An 18,957-nucleotide genomic window follows, 5' to 3' on the forward strand; every position below is an offset into this window, starting at 1 on the left:
CTTTGAACATAGAGGCTATGTCCATGCTAGTAAATTAAACATGCCTGGGAAGATTTTCAAGCACTGAGACCAAATGACATATAGCAGTACACTTCCATAATATTGAACTCTCAGCTGTTAGCTGCATGAAAACTCTGAATTGGCAATGGTTGCTGGTCCGTGCTGTCTCCTCAGCTGTGTTTGGGAACTGTCTGGGAGAGTGGCAAGTGCCAGAATGCTATGAGGGACACTGATGGTTTGCTAACTATAAATGATCACAGTCTTGAGCTCTGTGTAATTTTCTAGGATGGATGTAACCATTGTTTTCCAGAATGAGCTGTTTTTGTAGATTGCTCCCTTTGTTCCTTTGCTTATTCTAAATTTAAGCTGGTCAAAAAACATAGTGATAAGCATACTTCAAGCATGTACTTGTGGTTATCATTAAATACTTGCAAATTCAGGTCAAGTTTACTGAATAGTTTTAGCTGGAAAAATTATGGGCTGCATTCCCAAAGTTGACGTGGTAAGGTATCACTGTTTCCCCTGTACTCCAATAGCTAATGTATAAGAGCCCTCATTTGAGATATGTAGAAAAGAAAATGGCTGATGGTTTATGGACAGTATGTGCTGAGAGTCTAATACCTGGACTGGAGTGGCTCCTCTCTTCTTTCTATACATACATTTTTGAAAATTGTTACACATTTGACTGGAAGGATAGATTGTGTATCTAGAGCCTGTAGTTCAGTGGTTAGGGCACACTAAAGGGAGATGAGTATTAGCCCCATACATCTTAATGTTAGAGCTTTGAATTTCCCATGTCATACTTGCATAATAGGTTGGTGGCTAGAATGCCTAAACACAGAAGGGTTCGGTCATATCTTTTCTAGATATGTTTTTCGTTGAAAGTTGCCAAGCTGCTGAATCCTACAAAGGTGGCAGGATTCATTACAAGATGAAGACACATAAATTTAGACACTAGTTTAACACAGGGCATCTAACTACCCTTTATAATCAATGTAGATCTAATCAATACAGTCAGTGAAGTCTGGAGTATGTTTCAGCCTACCAGGCAGGTGTCCAGTGTAGACAAAGCTGTTCAGGCTGTACTGACTGCATTGAATACGACTATACTGATCATAATAACAGCTTAGGCCCAACAGCTATGTTAAATATAAGAGCCTGGATTTAGGCTATTCAACTGCAAACTGAATCTTCCCATAGCTATCTGTGGAACTATGCAGGTGAATTGATGATAAACTTTGATTTTGGACATGAAACATGAGAGGTTGGGTTGGACATGAAACATGTGAAAGGTTGAGGATCTATTTTTTTTATATTATAATTTTTTTTGACTAGAGTGTTTAGGTAGCTGAATAATCCTCTCTCTTCATTAATAAGTTCTTCTGTGGATCTGGGAAAGAGTTTATTTTAAAAAAAATTATGGCAATTACATATTTAATTACTTAGGATATTCAATGTTAGACAAGACAATTTCGTCTCTGTTTGGAAAATGATTAAGTATTACATTATTCATTGTTCCTCCATAAAATGTACATTAAAATGAATTAATGTGTATTTTTAAGAGGAGGCTGTTTATAATGATTCTCTAAAGTTTTTAGAAAGTAAATACCCATCTAATCAGTTGGAATATTCTAATCTGATTTCTGATACTATGTAATGTTGTGCAAATGATATAGGTAATCACTTTGGGAAAAACATACTGCAATGACATAACTGTGGGAATGTTATTTCAGTGCTGTTAAATTTGTAATAATTTTATTGTTCTTACAACTTTGACCATTCTGCATGGTTTCACTGCATAGTTTATGCATTAATATTTAAGCATTAGTGAAAAATTAAGGCAATCACATTCTGAAGTATAAATGTGAGAATTTGTTTTGCATATTTTGGAAAAAAATAAACTGATCATCCTTTTTATTGGCACAGTGTTCACTTGGCAAGAAGGTTACTGCAGCTAGAAAAGCAAAACTCACTGCTTGTAAAAGATCTGGAACATCAGAAGGAACAAGTAACACAGATTTCACAAGAGGTAATTTACTGCCACAAAAACATCCAATCTGTAGAGACTGTAAATATTGCAGAACAGCTGTTCATAAAATGAAGTATTTTCTAAGCAGTGTTTACTGTGTATTTGATGTCACAGAATGGCCTCATAATTAACCAAAACTTTATATTGAAGTTTTTCAAAGAAATTTATAATGTATTTTGAAACAAAGATCAAAAGAGGGATTATTCTACTGGCTAAACAAGAATGTAGGCTAGACAAAAGACAAAAGTTCTGATTTCTGAACAGAAGACCAGCTAGCCAAGCTAGTTTGTTCTGTCTGATAATTAATTGTTCAATGAATACCTCATTAATTTTGCACAGCTCTGGTCTTAAATCACTTTTGAAAATGTTTCTGTAAATGCTTTTCTACATTATTCAGTTCTTGAGTCTTTTGAATATACAAGTCTAGGGAATATTTAATATAAACTGCTAAAAAAGGATCTAAAATTATTTTTCTAACTATGTCATAACAAGTTTAATTTCATGATTATTTTAAAGTCTGTATGTAATAGCTGAAAGCACGTATTGTGTTCACATGGAGCATAATTGCTAAACAAGAATCAGTTTGAAATCACCCAGAGTTAAGTTAAAATAATTTTTGGAAATATTTTAGAGATTTTCTTTCAAGTATCTCTTAGGAACCAGAGAACTTCTAGGTTTGCTGTTAGATGTTGCCACCATATGGAATTTCTAGGATGACTGTTTCAGGAATGAAGCTGACAGTTTGATTTTAAAGCTATGGTAATTAATAACTAGGATAACTACACCAAAGTACTTTACAGTGCAAATACTTGCATTTTCTGCATATTGAAAAAATAGTTGAATGATTCTATAGTGAAATTTTTTAGAGAATTCATTTTAACCAATACTAAAATTTGTTATGGATTCTTCTTAGGTATATGTTAGTAATTTGTATTTGACTAAAATATACCTTTCAAATGTTCTTGACTTGAAAGCATCAGGAGATTGGTGAATCCAACGTTAGCCATTTTTTCACTATCATCAGTAAAACATACACTTTATTTCCCATTTGAATCTGTCTGGTTTCCACTTCCATACATTCTGTCTTACCTGCAGTGGATTTATATTTGCTTCTGGATCACTGGCAAAAGATTTACTACCAGTGACCTTAGTTTAGATCCCTGAAAAACTCCACTAGAACATCTTCACCTCATTTTTATTCTCCCATGGTCTTGTAGCCCTTTTTTCATTATATTGGTAGGCACTCTTTTGACCATATAATTGTAGAGTTTAAATCAGAATGTCATCCAGTAGCAAGTTCAATGTCTTGCAGCTAGCTAACCCACAGCTGCCCACTTTAAACTCTTAGGAGGTTAAATAATTTTTTTTAAAAACCTGTTTTCTATTAAATTTTTGTCTGTCATTCAAGTCTGAATGCTTCGTCAGATTTTTTTTTTTTATTTTGCATATGATGATTATAGGCCATTTTCTTTGATATCAATTGCCTCAGCCATTCTGCTTGCCATTCTGCAATAGGTACACAAAGATTTTTCACTTATTAATGGATTGGAAATGCTTCGTTCTCCTGTTATACAAACTGATCATCTGACTTCTTTTGAAACAGAGAACAGAAATATTTATTGAAAATTTCTGTGTTTTTTTTTCATCATTATATAAAGTTTTACTGTATCTCTGCCATAATGGGTATTGTTTGCTCCCATTTTACTTCATTTTAAGAATTGTTTGCCTGCATCAATGTTCCCCATGAAGTTCTAGCTTTTCTTGTTAATTTTCTGTATTTCATATCTTTACTTATATTGATTTCTGTCTTTTATCTTCCTTTATACATTTAAAGTTCTTTAATTTCTGTTTGTTGCCTTTACTGTGTCCTTTGAGCTAGGATAGATTTTTAGTCCAAGGTATCTTCCTTCTTGATTTTAAGAGCAAAACAGTTACTGTAGACTACATCGTGCTGAGGTAGCCCATTATCATTCTTTAAATTGACAGTTTGTTCAGTCATCAAAAAGGATGAAAAGGAACATGGCCTATATGACATCTGTGCTGAAATCTAGAACACAGATTGCAAGTTGCTTACAAAGTGATTGCACCAACTTTTCTTTTGAATTTGCATTGCATATTGTGATTTTCCTGCAGTACTTCAGATATTCTCTGTGGAGACAAAAAAAGAAAAAAGAAAAAAAGAAAAGTGGTTGCAATAACTACAGTGGATGCTTTTTCTAAGACCCTTTTTTGGACTGTCCTCAACCAATTGCTGCTGAACCTTGTAGAAAGGAATCATGTTGATCTTCTGGGAAAGTCCGGCATTACCAAGAAGAAAACACTGACTTCTCTATAATTTCATTCACCTGGTGGGAGTCTGATATAATGTGCTTGCTTGAAAGTTGGAACCCTATGGAAAAGCACAACTGCTCAAGAAAACTTGTCAGTCTTCAGTTAGTCCTATGAGAGTTTGTCCAGCTTTATTTGACTGTACAGGATCCTATCCATTCTCTGTCCTGTGAAATGGTGTTAAAAAAGAATTCTCCATTAAAGTCTGTCCTGTTTTTACTGTGTTGTATGGCAGTGACATGCAACGTTAAAGTAGGTATTTGGGCTTATTTCTTACTACAGGGTTGTTTACCATGTCTAGAACAAACAGAGTAAAGGAATTCTCACGACCTGAACCAAGAAAGATTTCTCCCAGTTCATAATAGATCAGTTTATTGCTTCTAAAACTCACTTTATGTTAATTGCAATTTAAGTAAATGGAAGGTTATAGATCAGCTCCTGCAAAGTAGTGATCTACAGTTACCAAACTTAGTGTCCAAACTAAATTTGGGGCATAGTAAATTAATTCACTTTGCAGAGGCTTATAGCAGCCATGCCAGAACTGAAGGATGACAGTCTCTTGTGTCTAGAAGTCTAGCATGGTCTTTGGGAGGCTTAATAAGCAAATACAGAGTCAGTATAGGGTACAAGTTATACCTGAAATTAAAAAAAATGTACTAAGCTGGTGCATTTGCCTTTCTGCTGAATGACTTTTGTGAGCTTTCTCTATGATGTTGTGTATGTACTTTTTGTATGCCTCAGTTGAAACATTTTTACCAAAAACATTTTTACAACTCACTCTGAGAGTATAAATCAAGATGAATAATGATGAACTACTTGAGCTTGATAAGAATGTATGTTGAGGCATAAATAATAAATGTCCAATTGCAAAGAATTAGATTTATCACTTAAAAGAATGACACAGGAATACCTAAGTAACTCCTGTATGTTAAGTCAGAAAGAAAATAAAGTTTCTTACAAAGAAAACCAACACTTTTGCTCAAGGGTAATGCTTAATTCATATATATATAATGGGTGTGTATATATATACAGGTATATATACACATATATAAATTAATAAAATTGATTAAATGCATTTATTGCTTAATTAAATGCATTTTAATGATCACTTCTTTTAAGTTTGTAGAAACCAATAGGCAGCAAAGAAGCACCATGGAGAGGGAAGGAATAGCCTTTTTTTTTTTTTCAGTTACAATTGCATGCATTTTAACAAGTAAAGTTTGCAAGAGGACAAATGAGTTAGCAGCATCAAACCAAGATTACAATACTGCACCTGTGTTTTCCCGGTAAAGTACTTTAATTCTTATCAGTGAGAACAATGAGAAGCTTCACAGTCACAACATCCTTTGAAAGTTCTTACACTCTCAGGAACAGGATTCCAAACAAGATGCGTTGGATTAATTTTATTTTTCCTGTAATGACTGCCCCAAGTTTCCATGTTCCATTTTTAGGCCATCCTAGAGATTAGTATTCCATGTCTTAAAAGGACCTATGTGTGTCATGTAAAAACACTATCTATCCTTTTTCTCAAAAAGATCTTTTTGATAACTTCTGCTCTCAGAAAACTAATAGCTTAATTTCTTATGCTTATGGATTTATTGAAGTTAATTAGTCTCTTCAAGAAAATGATTGCCCCTTGTTTTTATTTCCTCGCAATGAATCTGGAATTTCACTGTGGACTAAAATAGGTATTTTCTGAAGGAACTAATATATTTAAATAATATTTAAGGATTTTTTATCAGTTCTAAGAAGTGCATTGTTATTTTCTCTCTTTGCCACTTCTAAAACATAAGATGGAGTGTACTGTGCTTTTAATAAAGTTGGTAAGGTGAACAAGCAATGTTCTGTCTATATTCTGTTTTTTCTGTTTGTTTGGAACACCGGGAAATAAGACTGACTGGTCCTAAGTCTTACTTGGCAAATACAGATTGTTTAATCTATTCAGAAATTTTATAAACTAATTGGAAATCTTAGCCATCTTCAATTAAACTCATTCTATTAGACCTGTCTGTATCTAAACATTAAAAGATTTTAATTTATTTTAAACAATCTAGTTGATATTCTTGACTTCTATGTACTCCAGCTGCTGAAACTGCTAAATTTTGAAGTTTAGTCTTCAGTCCAGACATTTTTAGTGAATGATTTTGTTATTGCTTGAGATGCAAGCCATATCAGTTAATATTTGGCATTGCTTTTTAGTCCTGTTGATACTGGATATAGAGATATAGGTATGAAACATAAATAGGTATGAAAGTTCCTTTATACAAGTCTGGTAAACATCCTGTTGGACTTCTTAGTTTATATACAGTTATTGATTAAAGGAGAAGGGACTTTCCTCCCATTACTATTGCGTGTTTGTTTAGGTTCAGTTTCAGAGCTAAAAACTATTGCAAAGGTATACTATTTAAAAATGTCACTTGTGGTCAAGAAGGTGAAGAAGGAGAGGCCTTATCTATGCTCATTTTCTCATTAATGGAAGCTGTTATATTAAAACTCTTGAAATGCAGATTCAGCGGAATATAGAGATCACTAACAAGACTGCAGTGAAAATATAGCACAATTACAGCAGAAAAGTAAGAGGTAGTAACTTACTAGATAGTAATTGGGGATAATTTGTTGCATTTTTGGGGAGATAACGGGGGGGGTTGTATTATTATAATGAATAACTGTGCTTTACAAATTATAAAATTTATAGCAGTAACACTTTATTTTTTTGTCAGCTTGACAGAGCAAATTCTTTGTTGAATCAAGTACAACAGCCATACAAATACCTGATTGAAACTGTGCGACAGAGAGATTCTCAAATAAGTCTACAGAAAGAACATATTGCACAACTTGAAAAAGATGTCAGGTAATAAAAATCACTGTGTTTTATATTTTAAACTGTAAGTGAAATAATTTCTATGTTTATCATTAGAAAACAATATGCTGCTGGTCATAAAGCAGGAGACGTAGACACTGCATCAATGATTAAGTCCTGTCTTTATCCTGGAACTTCAGCATCTGTGATTTTCCTCATAAGGTCATAAAAGAGCCATTAGGCCTAGAAAAGCAGCAATGAAAGTCAGATTTTTAAAGGGGAATTTGGAGTTGCGAAGAGTTCTCAGAAAGTAGAGAAAGTTCAGATGCATGAACGGAAAGACTGACATACGCAAGATGTACAAAACTAAAAGTAAAGAAATGAAGTCAGAGAAAAATAATAGACCAGTGCACTAGCGAAGGGTGAAGTGTACTTTGTTCATAAGTACAGCAGACTTCTAGTGTGCTAGATCTTCTCTGATTTGCTGTTAGGTCCAGCTGCCAGAAACCTCTGACCACTGAGCAACTTCCCACCATCATACAGCTTTATAAACTGTGTTTACCATCTGGTTCTCAAATAAACTGTTATAAAATAACCTGTCCCATGTTTGCCAAAAAGTAGGATAGCTGTGTTCCAGTGCACTGGTACAGAAAAATTTAGTGTTTTAACTGTTAGATATTTCTCTGGTATCTTGATTTAGGACATACATACCAGCAGTACTCTACTGTGGCAAGCTGAGGTGTGCTTACCACCAGTCAGTGTTTCTATAAAAGAAATTGTGGTCTGACAAGAAACTATTTTTATCTGTAATGGTTTTATAGCAACCAAGTAATATTTACTTAGTATATCAAATGTTTTGTTAAAAAAAAAAATTCTTATGGTTCCCCATATTCCTTTTAAACTGAAATGACTAATGTTGACTTTCAGTTATTACAGTTTCATCTAAACTTTGCTACAAATTAAGAGCCCAGTGAAATTTTTTGAAACAGCTTAATCTCTTAGGGCTTTTCATACGTGTTAGTAGTCCCTAATTTTGATCTTCTTAACTCTAGATTTAAAAAGACATCCTAAGTTGCTAGCTGAGAGTCCCTTCAGCACAGGAGAAAACATTATCTGGTATAAAGCTGATGATGTTGGTCCTATGGTTTCCCATAACCATATTTGGCATCAAGGTTAGAGAAAGGGATTTCTAACAAGAGAACCACATTGTAGCACTCTTTTGCTATGAGGGTAGCCATTTGGAATCTACTGATGACAGATTTAAGTTAAAATATCCTTTAGGTGATTCCAGATTGTGTTGTGAACCAGTCTAGCTCCCAGCTAGCCCAAAACTGGTCAGTGGATCAGATTAATTTAAATAAATTAAAGATTATCCCCACCAAATATATGCCAAGTAAAGCTCTGCTGGATCAAAAGATTTAGACCAGTGTTCCTATCAGTCTTTCTTAGCTTATTAAACAGCATTATGTTGGTTTATATGTGGAATATTTTTCAGAGAATGAGTTCAGAGATTTAATGTTTCTCAAGGAGGGCTCTAAATTTTGTAGATAATGTTGATACCATTAATTAGAATGATTAGAAAAGTAATAGTGAAAACACTAAACAGGGTTTATGTAGCCTGGTTTCTCTTTATCTCAGAGCTGAGGCAAATGTTAATATTTTTTAAGCCATTTCAAAATATTGTGTTTTTCTCAATTGTTATCTAAAATTATTAGTTAATGTTTTCTTCTGTGTTAGCCTTTTTAAGTTGAAGTTTAATTTATGCTACTATTATACAAAATACATGAGTATAGTTAATTTTGCATAAAATACATGCATTAATTTTATGTCTAGAAAGCAATTTTGCAAATAGCTAATGTAAAAATAATGTTAAAAGTCATGTTCTCATATTGACTTTTAAAATAGTAGTTAGGGATTTTTTGCTTAGAAATTTTTTGAAATCTCATTTTTGAATACCAGATTATAGGTAAATAATGTAGTGTTAGTATTCTTGTGCCCTGACATTCAAGACTAGATGCTTTGTTTTTATCCTCACAGCTGCCCTATGGCTTGATCAAGCTTTTCCTTCTTGTGTGTTTAGTGTGCAGAATCTGTGGTGGAATAGTGTTCCCTTCATGTCATGTCTTTACCCCATCTGCCCATCAAAAGTGATGGTGGAGACTTGCAAAGCCATTGAGCTTGGCTAGTCTTTTGATATCAACTCAAAATTTAGGGTTTTGGCTCACAGGCTAAGAACAGAGACTGGAGATGATTCTCATTGCCATCATACCCACTAGTGCTAACAAGAGTATACTTTTATTCTACTTGCTCCTCAAGCACCGACATAAATCAACCCCGACTACTCTGCCTATACTATTGAATATTTCATTAGCAATGAATTTAGCCATAGAACTTCAAGAGTGTCAGCAGAACCACTATCACTTGTTCTAACCATGGGACTTCTCAGTCAAGACCCTTCATCACTGCTATGGGAATTTGGCACTTAAACTTGCCACTCTTCATAAGAGGTAGATACGATGGTAAGTCTGCTCTTGGGCCACTGTTTGGTCCTAATACTTCATCTTCTCGGAGGTGGAGGTGCATCACTAAATGTTGCTGTTAGGCTGTTTGCACTAAATATGTTTTAGTGTCAGAATCCCTGATTACTTCACCTTTATCGCATTGTAGCTCTGTTTCTGCATTACATAGGTCATGGATTCCTTAAGTATTCCTTAAGTCACATCTGTGTTGTCAGTACCAGTGTTCTTTACCACCTCTTCCTCAACTTGAATTTGGAGGGATCACAAAGGAGTAATTTGCTAGTGGATTTACTTTTTCAGATTTAATCCAGAATTGGCTTCCGTGCACTACCATGATGGCCACTAATCTTTTTAGAACCTATGCCTAAGGTGGATAGATTCCTGCAAATTTCCCAGAATGATGAGTCAGGACTTTCTTGCAACCTTATAAATGTTTTGCAGCAACCTGAAATACTTTATATTTCCTTGCATATTTAGAAGACTGTTGGTTACTATTGGATGTGCTTTTGGTTCTATGATGAAGTACACAATCTTGATGAAAGCAGCGCAAGAGCACCTACAATAACAATCTCCTTAGTCTGGTCTGAGGATGTTCTTGTGTTACACATTTATCAGTTTTGTGACAAAATTGCTTATAATGGTTTATAATGTGGTCCCTTGACAGGCAGCAACAATTGTGTTCAGGATTCTCCACACTGCATCAATCTATGAAAGTGTCATTTCTGACAGCAGTTATTTCCACAAGAAGAGTGGGAGATTCAGGCACATCCTTTTGATATAATATTCTTTTGAGATGTCCTGCCAATCCATCATAAGTTTCTTTCCAATGTGGTCTTCAAAGTCCGCTTTAACCAGATCAGCTTACCCGTCTTCTTCCATAAACTTCGTACCTCTGTAGCTAAGGCTGTCTTTCAAACCCCCTATATCAAAACATGTCTTTCTTTTTATATGGAAGTAACTGGACTATTCAAATAGTTTTCACGGATAATTTGTGTCAATAGCTGTCAAATTGAGAGGAAAGGAATGGGCAGATAGATACTAGGCTGAATCAGTGCCTGCAAGTAGCATATTCTGCCAGAGCTGGAGCTATTTTGGTAGCCTTGATGAGAAATGTTTCTGTTCTGGATGTCTTCAACACAGCTCTGTGGATCTTTAGCCATATCTTCAAAAGAACTACAAGAGCTATTGTAGCCGGGGTAAATGCGTAGTTGTCATGTCTGTTAGTTATTTGCTTGAACACCTTAGAGACCCATCTCCAGGTTATTACAGATGTATGACATTACTGCTTAGACTCACTCAAAGGTAAAAGGAGAGGTTATTGAGGTGTAATCAAAGCTCTTTCAGTTTTAGTCTGCATGGATGTTCACCGTCCACCCTGCTTCCCATTGCCCTTTGAATTGTTCGTGGAAGGCCGCTGTGCTTGCATTTGACAGCTGAGAGGGCTGAGGTGGTCCTGGGAACAATCTAGTTTGTATGCTTGTGCACTGAGCCGTCTGTCTGGAGACACACTTTGGATAAAAAATCTCTGGTCTTGAATGAAAGGGCATCTACAGGGTGAATTTATAGGTGGTCCACACATCTCAAATATATTCTGTTGACTGTTAAATAACCTTTCTTTTATGTTGGTTCAGATCGCACTCGCGTTAATAGAAGTAAATAGAGGTGGTTAATAAGAACAGTTGCATCTCTGAGGATGACTTCTACCTTAGCCCTATTACAAAGAAATCTCTCTAGTATCCAGTTCTTTAACCAGAAATGAAAACACCACATTTAGCCCTTCTTATGAAAAAAAAATGCCTTGCAACTATGTCATGCTGTGGGAAAACAAGTCTATGAATTTCATTCTTGTGTGTGCAGTGAAATAATTGTAGTCTTGGTACATAGTTTTCTGCTAAAAACATCTAGGATTATAAATAACTGGAGACATTAAACAGGAATTCATTCATAAAGAGAGGGTATTTATTTTAAATGTAGTTACTCAGATTTCTCAATACCGATGGCTGATTTTAAAAGTGTTTGGCTTATCCAAAAGCACTCCTCAAAAGCCTAACTGTGTGGTAGATCTAGAAGCAGAACAAGGATTTTGCTCATAAAAAGCTATGTACTGAAATGTTCCTTACCTAAACATTTTGGGTTCTCTAATTGCCATCCAAACATTATAAAGCTCAGCATACAGTGTCAGCTGAATTTTTCCCAGTCCAGAATTCTAGCAATGAGCTTTTTATGGAATATTACTGTTTTGTGAAATATGCATTATCTATTGAAACACTACTGCAATTTACCTGAAAATGCTCCAAACAAAATTTGTACAAATATATTTGTGGTTTTTCTACAAATGTGTGTATTCCGACCTGTATCACAACTTATAAAACTACTGCACTTTTTATGATTTTTTTTTTTTAATTTGGACACTACACAGGCCAGAGTTCTTAAGCCATTTGAAGCACTCCAATTGTAATCATTGAGCAATACTTTCATAGATGCCTTTATAAATCTGATATGGGGTTATTTAGCAGCACTATGAGAGATCACTAGTTTTTCATGCTATTCTCTTTTCTCTTCTAAATAACTTCTTTTTGCAATTTTTTCTACCTCTTTTTCTAACTACATTTGTTTAAAAAAATCCAGTTAAAACTTTCAAAATCAGCTGCCTATTCTGAGCTTATAAAATGGGTATGTTCAGTAATTATCAGAGAAGGGATAGTTGTCTATATATAATATTCATGCACATTACTTACCTACATTGTAGATTCAGTTTTATGTACAAAACCTTTATATATACCATTTTTAGATTTTTAGATTTGATTTTTTGATGGTAATGTTTGGATGTTAACATAAAATGCAGAAAATAACCCAAGATTGGACTTACGTTTTCAAATTCTTCATACTATAACATGAAAGTAACAGAAAGACACAATCCTTACTTCTTGGATCATTTGGGAAAGTGCAGTTTTCTGAAAAAGGAAATTTTTTGTCAAACTAAACAAGCAATAATAAAAACCAGTAATACATAAAACCATGTTTATTTAGTGTGTCCAGTATAAACATATTATTCAGAACATCTAATAGCAAAAGCTTTTTAATAGGATAGTAGCTAGTACATTTAGGACAAAGTTTTAAAAGATGGCTTAATTGCCCAAATTCAAAACACTTTAAAAGTCTGAGATTGGGAAATGTTAGTCTCCAGTCTCCAGAAAATCAAGTCGCCTAAGAATATCTTACTTACGATATCCAAGTACTTTGGCTTTAGATCCTGAGGAAAGCAAAACAAAATGAACCAGTGGTTGCTATAAGCAATGTGTATGCAAATGACAAGTGTATTCCATAGTAAGTCCTGCATTTCTGGACCCTGGATTCATACCTGCCTAGATCTTGAAAGCATGATGGAATGAAACTACATGTCCTCCCAGACATCCTGGTTTCTTCTGGATGGAAACAAAGGCGCAAGGAAAAGAAGTTGCTGCACTACTTTTCAGTAATTCTTCATCCTAGAGATGGGAGCCACTCTTATATGATGCCTCACAAAGGGCACCTTCCTCACACTCAGGATGGAGCAGTCAGTGACCATGACTGTTGGAGCACAGCATAATCTACGTTCTTCCTGCAGTATAAATCGCAGAATCCCAGAATGGTTGAGGTTGGAAGGGACCTCTGGAGATCATCTAGTCCAACCCCCCTGCTCAAGCAGGGTCACCTAGAGCATGTTGCCCAGGGTTGTGTCCAGACGGGTTTTGAACATGTCCAAGGAAGGAGACTCCACAGTCTCTCTGGGCAACCTGTTCCAGTGCTCTGTCACCCTCACACTGAAGAAGTTTTTCCTCATGTTCAGATGGAACTGCCTGTGTTTCAGTTCGTGCCTGTTGCCTCGCGTCCTGTCACTCAGCACCACTGAAAAGAGTCTGGTCCCATCCTCTTGACACCCTCCCTTAAGATAACTTGTAATAAGATCCCCTCTCAGCCTTCTCTTCTCCAAGCTAAACAGGCCCAGCTCTCTCAGTCTTTCCTCATAGGAGAGATGCTCTAGTCCCCTAATCATCTTTGTGGCCCTTTGCTGGACTTGCTCCAGTAGTGCCACATCCCTCTTGTAGTGGGGAGCCCAGAACTGGACGCAGTACTCCAGATGTGGCCTCACCAGGGCTGAGTAGAGGCGGAGGATCACCTCCCTCAACCTGCTGGCAATGCTCTTCCTAATGCATTCCAGGACACCATTGGCCTTCTTGGCCACAAGGGCACATTGCTGCCTCATGCTTAACTTGGTGTCCACCAGCACTCCCAGGTCCTTCTCGGCAGAGCTGCTTTCCAGCAGGTCAACTCCCAACCTGTACTGGTGCATGGGGTTATTCCTCCCCAGGTGCAGGACCCTGCACTTGCCTTTGTTGAACTTCATGAGGTTCCTCTCTGCCCAGCTCTCCAGCCTGTCTAGGTCTCTCTGAATGGCAGCACAGCCCTGTGGTGTATCGGCCACTCCTCCCAGTTTTGTATCATCAGCAAACTTGCTGAGGGTGCACTCTGTCCCTTCATCCAGGTCACTGATGAAGAGGTTGAACAAGACTGGACCCAGGACTGACCCCTGGGGGACACTGCTGGCTATAGGCCTCCAGCTAGACTCTGCACCGCTGATCACAACCCTCTGAGCTCTGCCATTCAGCCAGTTCTCAATCCACCTCGCTGTCCACTCATCTATCCCACACTTCCTGAGCTTGTCTATGAGGATGTTGTGGGAGACGGTGTCAAAAGCCTTAAATGCAGCCATTCATACTGTTAAATAACTCCAGGAATATTAGATCATCCCAATACAGCCCATTTCTCCCAACTGTTCACATGTGGTTTTTTTTTTTTTTTTTTTTAAGACCATTCAGCCATTGGAAGATTTTTTTCAACATAATGTTGTTTAATATATGTCTATATCATGAAGGTATTTCTACCTTACTTGGTCCTTGCAGATATGAATCTAATAAAGCTGTGTCTGATGACCCTGCTTTCTCACTCTGCTAATTTATTTATGTCCCTTTGCAGTATTCTTTCAGAGGTGTATACCTTATTTCCTTTTGTCTACAACAATGAAAAAGCATCACTGTTCCAAAACTATTAAATTTGAAGTCTGCACATTCTTTGGTAATTCTGTATTTACAGGGTTTATATGTATAAGAGAAAATACACACAGTGCTACTGACTGGCATAGCATAGCCTGACTCCTGTATTTGGCCATAAATAAAGTTAGGACAATATTGACATGACTGTACATGGATCAGTCATGTCATGTTGATTCAGAAGGGGAAGAAGCAGTATATCTAGAATAGGTTCTATTCCGTAGATGAAATTGAACCTTGAAAGCAAACTTCTGGTTAGTGATAAACACTGATGTATGTGCTTGTTAAGTACACTATTTAAGGCATACAAGAACTTTTTATTATTGCTTCTCTAATAAGTTTGTGAGTCATTCTCTAAAAGGATTGGTTTCTGCTGTTAGGAAGTATATAAAAGCTAAGAAAAATTGAAATATCAGTAGGTTACAACACATGAACCCAGGAAAAAATAGCACAACAATTTCATTATGATTAAAAATGTCACAGAAAATAAAATTCTTGAAAAAACTATCTCTGTAGTGTTTCACAAATGTTACTACTTTCCTTTTAAATAACTTTCAGTAATGCAACTTAAGCAATTTGGTCAAAGTATAAAATTTTCCTGAGAATTAATGAATGCCTAGAAGGAACTGACAGTCATAATATACAGTACAGAGCTTGTAAAGAACTGTCAGGAAATCCCCAGGGCAAAGAATGACATTGCTTTTTTAAAACAAGCTGATGATACGCAGCCAATTAAAGAAAAAGTTGATTTATTTCATTGATCATTTCTGGGAAGTAAATACTGGGAATATTAAAAAATCTGTGTTTGCAACATATGTAATTGCTCCATATTTTAATATGCTTTTGAATCTCATGACCTATATTCAGTACTGCGTATTTGCACTCCACATGCTGAGTTGCTTTTTGCTGAGTTGTTTATTTATATTATACTTTTTTTTAAAACCTATTTAGTTGAGTCATGATAATGGTGGATAATATTGACCTTCTAAAAAAAATCTTTGCGGCTATTATAACAAAATAGATAGTATATAGGCTTTATGAATGCATTAATCTAAAGTTTATTGTTAGAATCTGATGTTGGGGCTGAATGTGAAAATACGTTTAATTATATTGGAAGAATTGCTGCCTAGGCTTAGAATGTGTATGCTAAACATTTCAAATGTTCATATTCTGTAGCTATTAAAACAAAGGACAATTAAAATTAAACTTGACCTTGTGCTACAAAAGCATGCTTTTATGCTAAAACTGTTCTCATAACTTTGTTCGCAAAACAAACTCGATGCCCTGGATTCTCTTGTAGTATAAAATAATAAATGGCAAAAATAGATTTACAATTTCTGCAGAAACTACTGAGCTAAAAGAGAGTTGGAGTATGTTCTTCCTTGTATTTTTTATTTACAAATTTCTAAATACAGTGTTATTAAAACAGGTAGCTTTGAGGGAACAATGTGTGCTGCTATTAGTGATTCATTAAAAATAAATCAAAAAGTCATTTTTATATGGAAGTGTAAATATAGGAAACGTTACTTTTATTTATGAACTGAGCCCATTTTACCTAGAAGAAACCAATAGATTATAATAGAATGTTCTGAAAATATTTTTAAATTACCCTTCAGAGAATCTAAGAAAAAAATATTTTACGATGATTTTGAATAGCATTTCTGCTTGACTAAAGTAAGATTTTGTATGTATCTGTGCATTCAGACCCATTTATAAAAAAAATTCCAATGCTTGAACATATAGAAGGATCATTTGCTATATATACTTGAGCAGATTTTCATTGTTGCCAGTATTTAGCTTTAGAAAATGCATGTTTCAACCAGAATACAAGATTAAAAGAGATTATCTGTTGCTATTACTGTATTGCCTATCCTCTTTCTACCAGTCTTTTAAATAAAGAAAGGACAGCTTTGCTGCGTGTCAAGAATCAAATGGCAGCAGATTTGGAGAGACTTCTAAATCATCATGAGGTAATCTTCCTATTTTAGCATTACTACCATAAGTGTGTTTTCTCTCTTCTCCCTGTTAAATCATGGGAAAAAATTTGGTTTAGTTCAGTTTGCTTTGTTGTTTATTTTGTCTCTGTAGTTTTCAGAAACATAGGTGATAGTGTTTGTCAGGCACCCAGGAGGTTCTGAGTTGTACTCTGAGCTGCTGATTTCTCTCTGTCTTACTCTGGCCAGCGGACCTAGTGTCACTGTCCTTTCTTTTTCTTACGCATATAACAGATATGCCTCGCAGTCTTTAGTGTTTCGGCAAGGATTTAACAAGTATCTAGGTAAAGGTGATGTACTGATATACACTGCTTGTAATCTGCAAGGCCTGCATGTGCCATGGTATGCCCAGAATCTCCCACCACTCCCCAGTCATCGAGACCAGAAGCCTGGACAAAGCATTCCACAATTCACTTCCGGTACATACATCAGAGTTTTTTTTCAACTCCAGGATAGGATTTGGGGAGAGGAGACAGGATGGTAGGCACCCAGATTTCATCCAGACAAGAGTCAGCATAATTCTATATGTACTCACCTGAGTTTCATCCAGGCAAGGAGTCAGGATGCTTCTGCAATACGTTCTCAGATCTAAAAGTGGGAAGTATGTGAAGTCTTATATGTAAGTTAACTTTATGGGGATTCCCAAAGGCTTTTGTCAAGATTCCTCTCTAAACAATCTTAAGAGACTAAACTGTCATAGGGTTTGAGAGAAAATTCTTTTGCAGATTAAATGTCTGAAAAAAAGATAGAAATAAATGAAGCTTATCAAAGGAGTCCCACAGATAAAATGATCTGAAAAGGGGTGACTAGTGATATGAAAGTTTGCTGATGCTACAAAATATTCAGGATATAAAAACAAAAGCTGACCATGAAGAGTTGTTAAATGATCTCTCAGAGCTGCTGAATAATTTGGCAAGGACTTGCAGAGAAAATATAGTGTTAGTAAAACTAAAATGATTAATGTGATGAAAAACAGCACTAGCTATATGTAGATGGTGATGGGATCTAAATTACCTGTTACCTCTTCAGAAAGAGAAGATAGAGTCATTATATGAATAGTTCTGTGAAAATACCCTTTCAATTCCCAGACTGGGAAGAGAGGAGATGGGGAGATTCCTTCCAAGGGATCTGCAACTCCCTTTATTCTTTCTGTGATTGCATTATCACTCCTTATAATGCCATTATTTCTATAGAAACCTGATTATCCATGCACCTGACTATCCAAATCCCCTTGTTCACACCTCCAAAACTGTCCTCCTTCATCTGCTTCACTTGCTCTTCCCCCCAAATTCCCTTCTCAGATCAGTTCACCAAAATTACCATGAATTGGTCCAAACCAGTTTTTCCATGCTAACTAGTTACAAAACCGTTTTCTGTTAAAACCAAACCAAAATGATCTCACTGACAGCTGAGCCTAAGTGACCCTCAACTTAAGTGAAAACTGTACTCATTCTGTTCCCTGAGTGCAGGTCTCAAATACGAAAGGATCGACTGAAATAAAAAAGAACACACGTTTTTAACTTGTTTACTCTCTGTGCTGAATCACACTGGGTGGCCGTCTGATGCAGTTTCCTCCTGGAATAGTTTTTGCATTTAACACTCTGAATTTATTGTAGTGCTTGTGAAGAGTTCCATGCATTGAGATTAAAATAGTCTAATTACAGAACAGAGTGTAATTGAACATGCTTCTCTGTAATATCCTGCAGGTGTCATTGACCTGGCAGGATCATCTGTAGGTACGTCAGAAGTGATCATTCGCTGCCTGTTAGTTCTGATGTCTGAATCCACTCCTTATGTCCAAATTTCAGATTTAAGACTAAGTTTGAGTTTAATGTTCAATTTGGGTTATATTTGGGTTTGCTTTTTATTTTATTTTAGAGAAATAATTTACCTTAACACAAAATAATTTTTATGCAAAATTCAGCTTACTCTTTTTTTTTTTTCAAAATTGCAACATTATAAAATAATAGGCAGGGGAAAAATTCAGAAGTTCATTATTTCATTTATATTTTCCTAAGCATGCATTCAATAAATAGTTGGAAAAAATAAAATCCAGTGTGCTAATGTATTTGATGATCCTGATGATCAGATGACTCGTATCATAGCTGAATCACTCAGTAAAGATTGGAATATTATTTCTTCTAGCAAAGCAATCATCTGTTCTTGCTATTACAAAGAAGTAGTTTTCTCAGCTCAG

At 35.7% G+C, this 18,957-nt stretch overlaps 1 protein-coding gene across 5 annotated transcripts in view; it reads left to right on the top strand.

Moving 5' to 3' along the window:
* Positions 1-18,957, top strand: part of PIBF1 (progesterone immunomodulatory binding factor 1) — a 129,039-nt gene that overhangs the window by 87,505 nt on the left and 22,577 nt on the right. For 3 of the 5 annotated variants that reach the window (XM_067292695.1, XM_067292706.1, XM_013951348.2), the window contains exons 14-16: positions 1,927-2,029; positions 7,078-7,208; positions 16,652-16,736. In XM_067292695.1, the coding sequence (XP_067148796.1) occupies positions 1,927-2,029; positions 7,078-7,208; positions 16,652-16,736 (319 nt within the window). The remainder of the gene's footprint in view (positions 1-1,926; positions 2,030-7,077; positions 7,209-16,651; positions 16,737-18,957) is intronic. The other 2 variants (XM_067292717.1, XM_067292710.1) reach the window with 1 other exon arrangement.

Source organism: Apteryx mantelli, chromosome 1 (genome assembly GCF_036417845.1).
Source record: "Apteryx mantelli isolate bAptMan1 chromosome 1, bAptMan1.hap1, whole genome shotgun sequence".
In the NCBI taxonomy this organism is placed as follows: domain Eukaryota; kingdom Metazoa; phylum Chordata; class Aves; order Apterygiformes; family Apterygidae; genus Apteryx; species Apteryx mantelli.